The sequence below is a fragment of the Bidens hawaiensis genome, unplaced genomic scaffold (genome assembly GCF_021521415.1).
Source record: "Bidens hawaiensis isolate Kalapana, Puna unplaced genomic scaffold, B.hawaiensis_p1.1 tig00001177_1, whole genome shotgun sequence".
Taxonomy (NCBI): domain Eukaryota; kingdom Viridiplantae; phylum Streptophyta; class Magnoliopsida; order Asterales; family Asteraceae; genus Bidens; species Bidens hawaiensis.
The window spans coordinates 67,826-83,797 of NW_027491067.1; the positions used below are offsets into that span (position 1 = coordinate 67,826).

General features: G+C 36.1%; 1 protein-coding gene and 2 pseudogenes across 2 annotated transcripts; 1 reads left to right on the plus strand and 2 right to left on the minus strand.

Moving 5' to 3' along the window:
* Positions 1-912: 912 nt before the first annotated feature.
* Positions 913-5,832, minus strand: LOC143561602 (uncharacterized; annotated as a pseudogene). The gene is made up of 13 exons (XR_013140334.1): positions 5,369-5,832; positions 4,564-4,716; positions 4,277-4,489; positions 4,113-4,202; positions 3,880-3,996; positions 3,527-3,796; positions 3,242-3,400; positions 3,042-3,119; positions 2,828-2,928; positions 2,549-2,719; positions 1,732-1,806; positions 1,435-1,548; positions 913-1,366 (listed from the first exon to the last, which is right to left on the minus strand). The product of XR_013140334.1 is annotated as an uncharacterized LOC143561602 (transcript).
* Positions 5,833-8,298: 2,466 nt separating this feature from the next.
* On the minus strand, positions 8,299-10,761 carry LOC143561623 (protein trichome birefringence-like 16). Its single transcript, XM_077049653.1, has 5 exons — positions 10,617-10,761; positions 10,395-10,538; positions 10,041-10,178; positions 9,471-9,666; positions 8,299-9,384 (listed from the first exon to the last, which is right to left on the minus strand). The coding sequence occupies exons 1-5, from the start codon at positions 10,738-10,740 to the stop codon at positions 8,562-8,564; spliced, it is 1,425 nt and encodes a 474-aa protein (XP_076905768.1). The 5' UTR covers positions 10,741-10,761; the 3' UTR covers positions 8,299-8,561.
* A 2,076-nt stretch (positions 10,762-12,837) lies between these two features.
* On the plus strand, positions 12,838-15,396 carry LOC143561613 (cation/calcium exchanger 4 pseudogene; annotated as a pseudogene).
* The last annotated feature ends 576 nt before the right edge of the window (positions 15,397-15,972 follow it).

Sequence of the window (15,972 nt, forward strand, 5' to 3'; positions counted from 1 at the left end):
CTTTTTTCGTCTTCTTTAAATTTAGTTATACTAAAATACACTAGATAATACTAAAATGACTATTTCTCTCACAGTTTCTAGTGCAATGTACATGCACGAGTCATAACATAATTACAAACTCGGTTATAAATGGAAATGTATTGAAGATTAACTTCCATCTTAGTATATCACACATGACACATTCCAAACATTTGAATACAAGGGTGTCTGGTACAATTTAACACTTTTTTTTCTACTTAATTGAGTACAGGAAGATAATGTGCATGTTAAGTTCTAAGTTCAGTATGTTCACAAGATCTTACTTGACACTATTATGTACAAGGGTTGTGTCCTATCCTCTAACAGAGTATCTAGAAGCCAAGTCCCAACTTTTATGGCATGGCAAACCTCAAACTCATGTAGGCGGTTTTTTGGTTCTTGTATCTTAAACTCAAGAAGTTAACCTCCAGCTCAACATCTCTTGCGGGTCCGCACACATACCTTGGGAATGATATCACATTTGTTCTAATCTCTATAAGCTTTCCATATTTTACTCGGCACTGTATTAGATAGTAATTGGGTATCTTAGCTGATTTGGGCACCAAGTGTCTCCTTAACCCTTTGGATGATCCGCTAGATTTTATTGTGCACACGCAATGAAGCAAACCTTAAAAACAGATACTGAAATATGTGAAATTATAGGAGATAAGAGATAGAGATACTACTGTAATGCTCTTTATTGTGTACAACCAATGGTTGGAAAAGTTGCCTAATATTTTAGATGCTAATAGCAGAAGCATTAGCAAGTAAAAATATTAGTAACTTTTTCAACCATTGAGATAACCCTTTTACCATTGTTTTCATTTGGTCATTATCAACTTTTTAGTATACGCACCATGCAATCTAAATACGAAACTATTTATGCGCATATCACTAATGAAAGAAATTGCAGACTCAAGAGGCAATCTCTAAAAGACTCATGACAGGTTGAAATTTTATCACATTTTTTGTTTACAGACGGCAATATCTTTACATATATATAGATACCACTGTCGTGGCATCATTATCCATCACAACACAATTCACAACACGCAAAGCAGCCTAAAAATGCTAGACCGGTAATTATCTGGGTGACCAAAATAGCACACTGGTCGTTGATGCTTGCACAGGCTTGAATGCAGCACATGCAACAGCACTTGCCACATAGGTTAACACAACAGTTGCCAGCTGCTCTCACCAACATTTCTGCTTGGTCAGGTAACTTTGGTTCATAGCCCGGAGGAGTGTTCTCAATAGTTGCAACCAAATTACCAAACCCAACGCCCACCCGCTGCAACACCCTTATCATTTCACATTTTTCTCTAATTTCAATACTTTCTTTTTTTCCCTGCATTAATCCACACATATTACGTTCTTAATATGCTCACAAAAAAATTGTAGAAATCAGTGACCAACCTTTTTAACGCCAGACGACGTTGACGCGTGCTTTTCTTGTATTTGTACCGTCTCTAACAAAACCATGCGCGTATACTCACTAACACCACCACTCTGCATGCTCATTTTGGCTACCTGCAGTAGAAGACAAATAATCAAAAATTGAAAAGTTAAAAAAACTTCATAATTAGTGATACAAGCCTAAACTTTAACCAGCAAACAAGCACCACTTTTAAAACTTGGAATTAAATTTACACTGCATTATATCTACCTAACTGGGTAACTCTTATTCCTCAAGAAACAAGACAAATAACTGACCTTCTCCTCAAGCTTTTTATCTTGTGAAAACCATGCTTGTGATGTGTAATGTTCAATTTGTTGCTTCGCCAGAACCTAGTCACAAAGATGATATCAATCAGACCCCAAAAAGGTAAAAAGTACAAGAGAACCCGAGGGAAAAAATTAAGGGGGAAAATAACAGATATGTATGTGAGCTATATGATGGGCACCCATAGAGCATTTAGATCATCAGAGAATTGCTTATATAAGTTAGAGCATAGCAGCACAATATAGATAGGCAAAAGAGCTGTTGTCACTTTTCGTTCATGCAACTATATCTAAACTCTAGTTACAGACCTACTAGAGTTAGCTATTTTCTTTAAGTGGGTGTGGCAGAAGTTAAACTGTTGTAAATGTACATGTAGTGTCTTAATCAGAATTAGCTGTGTGTAATTTACTTATTCTTGTTGGTTTTTGGTTAAGTGCAAAAGTTTACAGCTTTATCAAAACTCATATACTACAGATTTACAGTGTTCCTGCTCCAATGTGAGGGTATAGCAGTGGTCTTATGAAACCCATCTTAAATCTAAGAATCTTCTACTTTCTGGCAAAAAGTAGAATGCCAATGGGTTTTAGTCACATGAAATATCTTAAGATCTAGTTAAGTTCTTTTCTTTAATGTATAGGTTTTCAGTTGGTAAAAGATATCATATTGTATAGTGCTGATGTGTCTTTCAGCTATAATAAGTTTATTTCGTCGATTACCTAATTACTACATATAGCTAAAAGTTCATTAAGACAATCCTGCCATCAAAATTACAATAACTAAATATACAGTGAAAATTATAAGGCTCACCTTTTCAAGGGATATTTCCTTTGCCCTTTGCACCTTAAGGTCAATAGTGAAGTTACTCATATCTGCAAGAATCCCTGTAACTTTTAAAGTGTCGGGAAAACCACCCCTGTAATGCCCAAATACGACCAATGGCCCTTCCGAACAAAGATCTAAAGTAACTGAAGGATAAACCTGAAGAAGATAAGCAACAATTAGATCTCTTAAAGAGTAAAATTAAATAAGATTTGTATGTAAAATGCTAAACTGAGTGTGACTGGTAAAATATGTAATCCAAAACACCTGAAGAGCATCAAGATCATCTAAGCCATCAATTGCAATGTTCATCAAAACTGTAGAGGCAGCTCTAGAAAACAACATGTCCATTCGAGCCACAATGGAATCTGATCAACCGCATACACAACATTAGTAACTTCTCAATATTTCCAATTCATTTAGCTTTAAAACAATTAACTTTCTAGAAAAACTCTCCCTATGTTGAATATATATGAATTACCTGCATCGAAAGCAGACTCAAAATGGCCCCTGCCAATCATTGCAAGCATTCGTAAAAAGTAATGATTGCAGAATGAACCTACAAATAAATGCAAAAAAGTTAATACGATGTACCAACAATCGTGCTAATGTCGCCTGTAATAATGCTATAGGCTAGCAAGAGTAAGAAAAAAAGTAGAAGGTTGGTAACAAAATCATTACCTATACCAAATGTGTAAATGCGTGGACACAGCTCCGATCCTTGATGTTTTAGTTGCTTTGTCATAACTTCACAAATTTGTCTCTCATCTTCAACCGCGCCATCAGTTAAAAAGAAAATCACTGGAATTGATTGTTAATCCCTGATAACATCTCTACGGCCTGTATATCACAAAACGAGAACAAATCATAAATAAATCCATTAACACATATATATATTGTGATTATCAGATACACACAGAAGTAATAAGAGAACAAAAACTAAGCATTTTGAAGAATGAAAATAACCTGACTAAGAGCAAGTGACATGTTTGTACCACCACCAGGGATGAAATTCATGCCAATCCAATCACTAGCTTTTTGAAGAGCTTCCTCAGTTGCCAACTCCAGAGTTGATGAATACAAGTAAGTCCGGTCATTAAACGCCATTATGTTAAAAGAATCCCCTTGATCAAGCTTTGATAGCGCTACAATAATCGCACTCTTTGTAGCTTCGATTGTCCTACCCTTCATGCTTCCGCTAACATCAACCACAAAAAGTACTTCCTTCCTAATAACCTTTTATGTAAATAGCAAGCATTAGCCCTCCAACAAAACTACATCGCATTCAGTTACAAAAAAAAAACAGATTTAAAACAAACCTTTTTGCTGAGATCCGGCCCTGGAAATAGATACAAAGAAAAAAACTCCTTTTGATCGATTGTGAGTGACGATGGAGACTGCAAAAGAACACCACCAAATGCATTGCTTGTAGGAACCTGAGGGATGATGATGATGATGATGATGATGATGATGATGATGATAATGAAACGGTCATTTGACACAACTTGCGTCAATATAAAACAAATGTGAATTCAACAAGGTGGAATCTTACCTGGTATGTAAACACAAAATTAGAACTTGACCATGTAAGAACTTCTTTCTCATACACAAAACCCAATTTCCCTACTACACGTTTTTGCTCCTAAAACAAAGTACAGTTAGTTTTCAAAACAAATGAAGCATATAATGAAAAACTGAATCGAATACAAGTTACACCTTCATTTGATGGCTTGCTGTCTTACACACAACTTCTGTACCCAAACCAACATTAACACTCAACTGAATCTTTTCCTTTTTTGTTAGTTTCTTTCCTGCAGGAGTGACATACTCTGGGAAACTGAAAGGAACATCCAATGTGAAATCGCCATCTTTATAAAGTAACTTCTGAGACCATCTTACTTTGACTGAAAGATTTGAACCACCATCAACCTAGATGATACAAGTCAAACTATGTTCAGCTTTTACACTAATAAAAAAGTCATAAAGAGCAAGTCGTTATTAACCTGTGGTATTGTCAAGGTAAAGATGTGAGGTTTGAGAAAGCCACCATCTTCAGGCTTGGCTGCGGTTTCTGTCTCCCCCTTTTCATCCATCACAACTAGCTGCGTCTTGTATGATTTTCTGGTCAGTTCCACCTCTACACCTAGAATTGAACCCTGTTAGCCAGATCATGCTATATTACTTGACAATTTCAACCAAAACAATAACTCATTTTACATTCTGAAAACAAATTAAAACAGGAATGAGCTTGTTACCCTACCAGTACCAAAACCGTAAACAAGCCGAGCCGAGCCCAAGCTTAACTAGGCTCGAGCTCATCTCGTTTTGAGCTTGAATTCGACCCTCGTTAGTTGTTTTTTCAAGCTTGGGCTGAACACATTATTTATTAACCAATTTACTTATGTTTTTAATTAATTTTACATATACTGAAAAAAACTGTAAATGAACCTAAGCACAGCTCGAGCACATGTAGTACCTTAAAAGTCCAAAAGGTTAAAATACACAAACAAAACTCTTTAAGGCACAACAAGCTTCCCATACAAAGCTCAAGCTCAGACTCAATAACTAAACAAGCTTTATTTGAGGCTCAGGCTTAACTCGAGCTTGAAAAAGCTAGGCTCATTTCAATCTTTATTTGCACCGTTACCAAAAATACAAATACTGAATTTTCAAATAATTGACTACTGAATCTATAGATACACTACCGGTACAATATCAGTAGTTGTTACAAGCTGCTACCTAAAATAAAAATAATATCTATCGGAACGACAACGGTATTGAGTAAGAGTAATTGCTGTACCTCAGTACCTGTAAACCACCCATAGGAATAGCAAGCCGGCAATCAGAGGCAGCACTTGCCATAACACAATGAAGCCGCCACGAACCAGTCATTGTAACAAACGCCGTGTCGAGATAACACTCCACCTGAAGCTCAATCCCGTTCATCTGAAGCGGAATCAAAGCAGGCGGATCGCACCTGCCGTGCACGTGAGGCTGGTAGCTCGGGACGTCAGGGTTATCAACAATCCCAGGGTTGAATATCACCTCGTAAACCATAGGCGAAGCCAGATAAAACGATCTGGTGGCTTTCTCCATCGGCGTGAGCGGCTTAGGCGGCGCCACTGAGCGGTCTTTGCCGAAGTAGATGCGTTTGGATAACCTGAGGCCGTCTTCAACGCCTCTAGTGAAATCATCATCATCATCACCGGACATAATTGATTGATTATTCAAGTGATAGTTAGGGTTTTTGAAATGAAAGTTGTTGGTGATATCTAACGACGAATCAGATGTCTTTGAGCTTTGAGTCCACTTTAGGATTCTATTTCTATTCCGTCTTTCAATTTTGAATTTTGGGCCTTCGACTATTACTTACTATTGGATTCCTCCTCCTTTAACAACTTGCAATTGCCGTTTTTATCTTATGTTAACAGAGCTACGGGTGTAAACGACCCGAGCCCAAGCTCTATTAGGTTTGAGATTGGCTCATTTAACTTACACAGAGCTCGAGCTCGATTCAATCTCTATTTTCATAGCTTGAGCTCGTCTCGTTAGTAGTTTTTAAGCTCAAGCTTATTTTCTTTACTATTTATTAATTAATTTTTATATATTTGTTTAATTATAATTTTATATACAACATAATATATATTATTTAGTTTATTTTCTTAGCTATATATATCAAGTAATATTTGTTTTATATATACACACACTTTATGAAAAATTACATAAATAACATGCTCGTTTAAGTTTGTAAGCCAGCTCGAGCTTGATATGTGAAGCATGGGATTAGGCTTGTTTATTAAACGAGCTCATACTCAGGTTCAGGTTCGTTTAAGTTTGGATTTATTGAGCTTTTTCAGGAGCCGATCTCAAGTAACTCACGAGTAGCTCGGTTTGTTCACAACTATAAAAAGGGCTAATTGATTCACAGGCTTTATTATGTATGATTATAAATATGAAGGCTCCAACCCAAGTTCTATCCGCTCAAACCATGTTTAGATACCGTCGAGCCAATCAGCCAACCCAAGCGTTCGACTAGTTTTGCTTGATATTTTTTTTTTTTATAAAACAAGTAAAAAAAGGATAAAATATTCAAGAAAGAAGAAGTTGAAGGACAAAAATTGGTGTGTGTAGGGAAAACTTTGGTAAATGATTAAGAGTGCATTAATTAACGTGCAATCCACCCTGGCATATAACTGGTACAGTTGCCGTTGCATATACAGTCGCCGTCCTCAGTTTTAATTTTAAAACAAGTCCATCCATTTTTATTACATTAAAATAAGCTTCTTTTTGTCACTGACTCACATGTTCACTTTAACATATAAACCACATATGCTATTGGTTTTATTATTATTGTTTTGTTGACTCCGTTACCTTATAGGTAAGCAATTGGATGGTCGGCTAAGAATCATAATTAAGATCCAATGGTGGTGTTTGTGCCTTTGTGTGAGATGTGAACAAACATACCTTAAATTATGTTAATCTTAAATAGAACTAAAAATCACAACCTTTTTTAAGCTAATTTTATAAATAAAAATAAAAAAGTTTCACATTTAAGTCCTTGCTATAAGTCATTTACCCGGTTCACACTCATTTAAAAGTTTAAATTCAAATAAAAAAGTTTATATTTACAAGCCATATTTCTATTCATCCTTAGTCAAAAAATTCTTAACGATTCTCAATGAAAACCATGCCTCTATGAAATTTTTTTTTTTGAAAGAATATGTGACCACGAGATGTATAAATCAACAGAGAATATCAAAATTTGATGAGAATGCATATATTTTGTCATCAAATTTGCATTGCATAAGGTAAGTGAATAGCCTAGCAGCATAACTTAATTAATTAAAACATATATAATCATATACAAATATAAATCGAGTTGAACAGTTAATGTATATGAATAGTTTTATAATATAAAAATAACAAAATACGAGATAGACATGACATATATTTGTAAATTAATAGGTCTGTTCAAATAACTCAATCAATAGGTTGGTATTGCATGTTCATCTTGTGGTCTGGGGGTTCTGCCATAAGGCTTTTTTCTTGGTAGGTTTGAGATTCGAGTCCAACAAGTGTATGTCAATAAAAGGAGAACACTAATGTTGTAAGATTGAACTTGTGTATGTCATTAAAAGAGACACTGCTATCGTCAGGCTAATATTAGAAGGGATATTAGCTTGATGATGTATTAGGTTGGAAATTGTGAATTATAAAATTAAAAATTGTTGTTTATTTAACCTTGAATTTAGTTTCCTCGAAGTTTGATAATGATATTTGGTCAAAATAAATTAAAATATACAAATTACTTGTTCAACGCCAACATCGCACCCTAGCCACCGGTTTGCCGTACATCCACCACCACCTTATCATTAATTTGTCACCATAAGACCGGCAATCCAAGTATCCAACTCAAGTCTTTCAATATTTCTTTAGGGTCTTAAATCTTAAATCAATATATATCAAGTGTTTGGCATAGATATAGGATGACAATATTTTGGTTATAAGATGAATTTTACTATCCTTCATAGTTCATAACATATCTTAGTAGAATCATATCTCGAGTTTAGTTTCATACCTTTCATGTATCCAAATACTCATTATTCATTCGTAGGTTACCTTACCTGTAGACATATGTGGTTCCTATTTACGATATTATATATGGTTAAAAATTATCAAATAAGATTTCTTGAAGTCTAAAAATATATCTTTGACAAGAAAGAACATATACCGAAACTAATAAAGAACAACAAAAAAGTGTCATCTTACAGCCAAATATAAACATACGTCAATCAAATATGTTAAACTTTTCACCTGTCGTAAAACCAGCCAGTTTCCGATTCGCTCTCCAATCACATTTATTGGCATAACGAGTCAAAGTCGTAACGGACAAGAAGAGATGTATAAATAATATACTTCGTTAAAAAAACAACACTCTTTCTTACTTGAGATCCTAACTAGTAATCACTAAACCGGAACCTAAATTAGCATTACATGGATTTCACATTTGTGCAAAAAGAAGCTCATTCCACGTGTCAGGAACACCCGGCAGACACCAATGCAAACAATCTTGCATCCCGGGAGCTGCTCGAATCGAATACCTTGATATATGACCTTCCTCTCTCACCAACGACAGACCCGTTATATCCAACAACTTAACATCCGTTCCCTTAACCGCACCTGCAGCAACCAGATCACTAGACTCATCTTGCAACACTTCCAATGACCCGGGTGCTGTGCTGTCACAAGTACCTCCAGTATTCCATTCTCCATTAAAAAAATGTCTAGGTGAAATCGACCTCAAGAAAGCCTTCAAACCCGGGTGTTTTGGTAACTCAGAGTGAACCCACCTCACAACACTATGAATTGTAAAGTTTTTAGCCCCACCAATATCTAAAATCTTCCTATTGGTGTTCGGTTTCCCGCCAACATACATAACCCATTTGTTTGCATTAAGCTTCCCTCGGTTCCAATGATGCCCCGTGTTCAGAACGAGGACATGAATCCTGTCAAGATAATGTTTCAGAAAACTTGGCGGGCGGTCAAGGTGCATCGCATATTCTGTGGTTGGACTTGTGGGGTCAACAGGCTCTATGTCACATAGACTTGCAGACCAGTAGTACAAAATGGTGGTGTTCGTCTTTGGGAACCGATAAGCCCACCCGTCAGGCCGGGCAGACCCCTGGGCTTTCGCCAGCCTGTATTCCTTTCCAACGTCTTCAACATCCTGTGTATCTTCACCACCTGTCACCATGCACATTAGAGATTGGAACTGCTGGCGGCCCAATGAGTCTCCAACAAAAGCTAATGTTTTGTCCTGCATTCTGGAGTATGCATAGCAATTAGTGAAATGATAATCTAATTGACCGCCACCAGCTATGTATATATATGTGTGTGTCTGTATGTATACCTTTTGAGGAATTCAGCTCCTGTAAAATCATCCATTTTGCAATCTTTTGGTTGCCACTTCAACTTTTCATAACCAAAATCCGTTCTTTGTGTCAAACGACAAGCCCACATCCCAGATAACCATTGTTTACACCCGAATCCAGAATAGAGAGGTCGATTATTAGCAGGGACCCACTTTCCTTTACCATAGTTGCAGGCTGGAATAACCAACAGGCAAATAACTAGTCAGTATTGGTATTAATTAACTCTGAGCTAAAAATAACTGCACTACTTTCGGTCACCATTTGGTAAAAGGTAAAGAGAATTGCAGTGTTAAACAAGTGGTCTTAGTAACTATGAACAAGATGATACTGAACACATCAAATGGTTTCAATCAGAAAGTATATTATTTTGTAAAGGACTATAATACACTGAAAAAAAGACGACGACCAATAAATGTTATTAGTAGTGTATTGCATGTGATTGAGCTAGATGGAAAAAATCAATAGAATATAGGCCATGTGCCATTATTTGTTAGCGGGAACCATTTATGTAATATAACATATGGTAAGGAAATGAATGTAAGAAGCACCTTGTGTTTCTACTTTAGCTACCGGAGCATCGATCACGGTTGATTGAGTTATTTGTGAAGTCATCGGCTGCTGTTTAACTGTTTCCGACCTCTCTTCTTCTTCAGAGACAGTTTGGTCAACGAGAAGCGTTTTGTTTTCTGCATCAATGTTACATGAATAAATGTTGCAAACCAAAAAAGACCCAGCAAGATATTCTTCTACAGTGAGCTTTGATTGATATAAAGCAAGTGTAAACAATCGCATAAACGACATCTAACCTGTGCTTAAAATAAAATAAATATTATTTAAATATAAAAAAAGGAAGCAGTTAAGTATTAAAAAGATAAAATGAGAAAGGTGTGTAGGGTACATACCATGGTGAGAAGTATTTGGAAAATGATCATCGACATGGTGTGGAATGCTTGTTGAGAGTGATGGGGTAGGTAAAGCAAGACCTTGTTCAGCTAATTGGTCATCGTCATCTTTTAACGGAGTGACATGTATCCTTTCAACATCATCTATGATGATAAACAACAATTAACAATGGGCTAAAAGATTAGACAGGGATTGTTATATAATAATGTTAGTAAAAGAACCTGGAAAGAGATGATGATTATGATGAGGTGGTAAAGTAGTAGTGAGAAGAGGGGTTTTCTCCCAATTCCAGAGGAGAAGAAAGGCGCAAACAAAGACGAGAGAAAAGAGAGAAAGCTGCTTCATTTTCAGACCCCCATTCAAATACCACCCGGTACCTCCTCCTCCTCCTCCTCCTTTCATACCACCCCACTTAATTCTTCTTCTTCTGCCAGAATAATAAAAAAATATATAATATTAAACCCCCTAACTAAAGTAATACTAAAATCAATAAGATCTCAATCGAATTGAGTGAAAGCAAATCAATCAATTAAGCAATTGAATTGGAAGAAACAATTACGATCGGGATCTAAATATAAATCTAAAATAGGCACAGAGAGATAGCATTGTAAGTAAGTAACTACGAACGAACTAATCAATTAACGATGTATACTGTGCATTTAGGGATTACATACCTGCCTGCAAAACCAGAAAGAAAGCAAGCAAGGAAGCGGTCACAATCAATGAATCAATGAAATGAATAGCTAGAATAGAATAGAATAGAATAGAATAGAATAGATTTAGAATTACTTAAGTGAGTGTTCACATGTCATGTTTATTATTATTTTTTATTTTATTTAATACAATAGAATATAATATATCGGTTAAAAGTTACGTGTAAATCTATATATTTTTTTTACTCTTTATATTTAAAAACAAAAAACAAAAACCGCTTTTCATTAAAACAACAAACGAACTAGCGATATGACCGGTTAGTCCAATAGGCAAAACTAGCGAAAAACCTGAGAGAGCAACCAAGGCAAAACTACACAAAATCATGTCTTTCCAATAGGACTTGACTAAGGATGATATAAGATAGTCCTAATCTTAATCCAAACTAATCATAATACCACAACCCCACCTCTAGCTTTATGACCCTCCTTTTCTTCTATATGTAGATTATTAGTTAAAATATATTAGCTTAATATGTTTACAAGTTTAATCAATAAATGCGTCATTTTGAAGACATTATATATGGAATATAAACTGTCAAAAGCAAGATAACATGTTGCAATAAAGTAAAGTATTAGTGCTACATAAATGGGCTATAATCCAATTTTAGTTGGGCTGCAACTTGGGTCCAAGGAAATCTATGGACTTGAAGAAAGCATGTCGGCAATTTTGAGTTATATTTCGAGTCCAAGATTAATCAATTTTAATTTTGACATGCTTAATCTATGGTTTGTTTCTATTCGTTTACTCATATGTCATGCTTAATCAATTTTAATTTTGACACATAGTTTATGCCAGTTTTTTTTATTCATTATTATGTGAATTCATTATGTGATCCGACTTTTATATTTGCTTGCGGTAAACACCATTTCGTATTGGGTGCCAACCGGCAAGGGCCAACACATTACATAGGGAATTTTTTGATTAGATGCAACACTAAATCAACACACAATCCACGCTAGCGCCCCATCCGAAATGGTGTTTAACGCCCTTTTTGAGTGATTTGGCATTGGACGCCAGCCCGCTACTCATATCCACACAATCCACTAAATGTTGACATGTATTGATTCTAATTCCTCCCATAAGTATTTACACCGATTACTAAAGCTATATATTATAATCTTTAAAAGGAAATTAAGAAGATAAATCCCATAATGTAGATGCTGACTTAAGAGTGTTGTTATTAGCTAACTAGTGTATGACGTGAAAGGTTTGATTGAATGAATGATTTGGAACATTGTGTGATGGCAAGAGTTGATGATATTGGACTAGTAAGGCATGGTGGGCCGGGCCATACACATAGACGAGTGGAATTTCGCCTCTTTGATGTGACATTTACGGGCTGCAAGAGGTCCAAATCACTGCCTCCATTGGACTCCTTTGTCTTCTCTTCTCTTGAACGGATGAGGTGACAATAACCTTTTCTTAAACGGAATCTTTATTCATTCATAGTTTTTCAATTTAGATTTGAGTTTCCTTTGATATCAATCAAAATGAGTCATTAACTTATCCAATAATCCACATCAAACATAAGTAATCATATATTTATAGAAAAAATAACTTTTACACTCATGTGATTGAAATTTCTATGCGGTTTTTATGCAATTTAACGTCAATTATAAATAACCAATAACAATAATAAATAAAGTGTGTTGAAATTGGATAAACATAATAATAATAATAAATAGATTAAAAAAATAAATAAATAAATAAATAATATAAGAATGGTTAGTTGGTTGGTTATAAAATGGTTTGACGTCCGACATGACAGTTGTCCATGATTGGTATGGTATTTCACACGTTTGACACCATATCATCGGAAACAAAACATCAGATCCCGGTAGCAGCCACTCACGTACGTCTCCAACCACACCTTTTCATCATCAAACCAAACCAAACCAAACATCCTTCCTTCCTTAATTAAATAATATATACTCTGTTATTATGTTTTTGTTTATCGCTTCACTTTTATATTTTCATGATCCCTTGGAATCCCCGAAGACAACCTCTTTGTTTCTTTCTTTGTTTGTATATTAACCATAATCATATTATTATTAATTCATCTCCACTTTCTACAATTTTGTAGATGGGACAATTTATTATCTTAAGAGCTTGTTTTCATGGTCTCTGCATACTTATATTTATCATTCTTTTATGTTATAACCAATTCACCCATAAAACAACACATGGTTTAGCTTTAAAAAGCTTGGTGATCACAGAACCAACCGACTGTTCCGGGCTGACTCAACACACGGGTTTTGCAAACCAATGCGACTTCCTAAAAGGAAACCCCCAATGCAAATCCGGTGGCTATTTTTACTACCTTAACTTTTTCTACTGCGACTGTAAAAACCATGCAAATTTGGGTTACATTAGTCTATCAATATGGGTACTCGCCTTGTTTCATTTGCTAGGGAATACATCTGCTGTTTATTTTTGTTGTTGCCTTGAAAAGTTATCAAACGTGTTGCGGTTATCACCGACCGTGGCAGGGGTGACCCTGCTTCCGTTAGGTAACGGCGCACCTGATGTGTTTGCGAGTATCATTGCGTTTGTGGGGACCACGGATAACGCTGATGTGGGGTTGAATAGTATTTCGGGTGGGGCCGTTTTTATTATTTGTGTTGTGGTTGGGACGATTTCGCTATGTGTGGCTGATCAGGAAGTGTGTATTGATAAGAGATGTTTCGTGAGAGACGTGTACACGTTTCTGTTTGCGGTTGTGATACTTGGTGTTATTTTGTTTGTGGGTGAGGTTAATGTTGGTGGCGCGATTGCGTTTGTGTCAATTTATGTCGTCTATGCGACTTTCGTTGTTGCTAGTGAAATATTAAAGAAAAATGAAGATTTTAAAATACAAGGGTATGCGCCTTTGTTGCCTCTTGCGGACACAGCTGAAAATAGAGTGGTTGCGCTGGATGACGTGGCAGTGCCACATCTTGTTGAGTCTAAGGTTCCACATTGGATGTGGACATCACACGTGGCGATATATTCAGAGTTCAATAGTCATGGTTTGGAGGATAAGCCCCAATGGGGATGGATCGATGATGAAGACACACATAATGCAAATTCGGGTTCTTCGGTCTGTTCAAAGTTGTTAAAGTGGTTAGAGTTTCCGTTAATGTTACCGAGACTATTAACCATTCCAATCATAGAGGAAGAAAGATGGTCAAAAGGTTATGCGGTAGCCAGTGTTACATTAGCGCCTTTGCTTCTAGCCTTCCTTTGGAACACTCGATATCAATCAGGCGAAGTGATGATCTATATAGGAAGTGCGATGGTTGGGTTTGCGTTAGGCGTTGCTGCATTTGTGAGCACTAGAGCCGACCAACCGCCACAAAAGTTTTTACTTCCTTGGGTTCTAGGAGGGTTTTTTATGAGCATAATTTGGTTCTACATGATTGCTAATGAGCTAGTTGCTTTATTGGTTTCACTTGGTCTAATATTTGGAGTCAACCCATCGATTCTCGGGTTGACCGTGCTAGCATGGGGAAACTCAATGGGGGATTTGATGTCCAACGTGGCGCTTGCAGTGAATGGGGCGGACGGGGTGCAGATAGCGATATCTGGATGCTATGCAGGGCCAATGTTCAACACGCTTGTGGGTTTGGGGGTTTCAATGTTAATTGGATCGTGGTCTAAGAGACCCGAACCTTACACCATATCTCGTGATAGTGGATTGGTGTGTAATCTTGGGTTTATTATCGTGGGGCTGGTTTGGGCGCTTGTGGTGTTGCGGAGAAACCAAATGCAGCCGAGTAAGTTGTTGGGGTTGGGGCTTATTGGAATTTACTTGGTGTTTTTGGGTTTGAGAATAGGCATGGCTGTCGCGGTTGGAACGCTCAATAGTAGCTAGCTAGGTGATGCATATTACACGTTGTAGGATGTGTACTGGTGTAATTAGATATATATAAATAAACGTTATATATGTTGTATAGCTTATTGATGTTCTGTTTTAAAACAATAAAATGAGTGAATGTATATAGAATCAAACAAACATGTTTAAATCCACAGCAATATTCAACTCAGATCTTGTAAAATAACAACTATGAGTATGAGACAGATGGTCTAAACTGAAGTCAGAAGACAAAATTTTGAGTGTGTGTATGTGGACCTTCAACTTTGACCATTTGCCTAGCAAACCCTTAATACTCTACAATATTGTACATCTAGCTGCTTATTTTTAAATCTTCAGCATTAAATCTTAAAAAAACATCTTCAGTTAGAATTTTGCAACACTTTTTTTCAAGAACTCTTGTCATAATCGTTTATCCCCAAAAGAACAAAAAAAAGCCCAATTGCCATTAGGAAAAAAAAATTATTCAGTAAAAAAACTACACATGTATGTAAGGTTTGATATATAACCGTGTCCCTTTTGGTCAAGTTTTGAAATTTGAAAGCTAAACATACGGTTATGTACAACTAAATGATCACATAGTCGTGTTGGACAAATTATAAGGTGTTGGCAAGTAACTTGCCATGTAATGTAATATAAACAGTAGAAGAGTTAACAATTAACAAGTGGAAATAATAATAATAATAATAATAATAATAATAATAATAATAATAATATTCTGGTGAAGTTATTATTACAGTATAGTATATTAATTAAAAAGAAACAAGTGGTACTAGCTTATACAAATAATAATAATAATAATAATAATAACATAAAGAGTAGCAGTATAAATAGAGACAATTGAAGAGGGTGGCATGACATATATACTGTACGTAGTAGTTGCAGGCATGAAAGAATCATCCTACAAGGCAGTCACGTGCGGCAGTGACACGACAGACAGCTTTCAGTCTGCCACCACCTCCTCATCTGGCCATTCATTCATCACCACTTGCTTACTTAAAACCAGTACA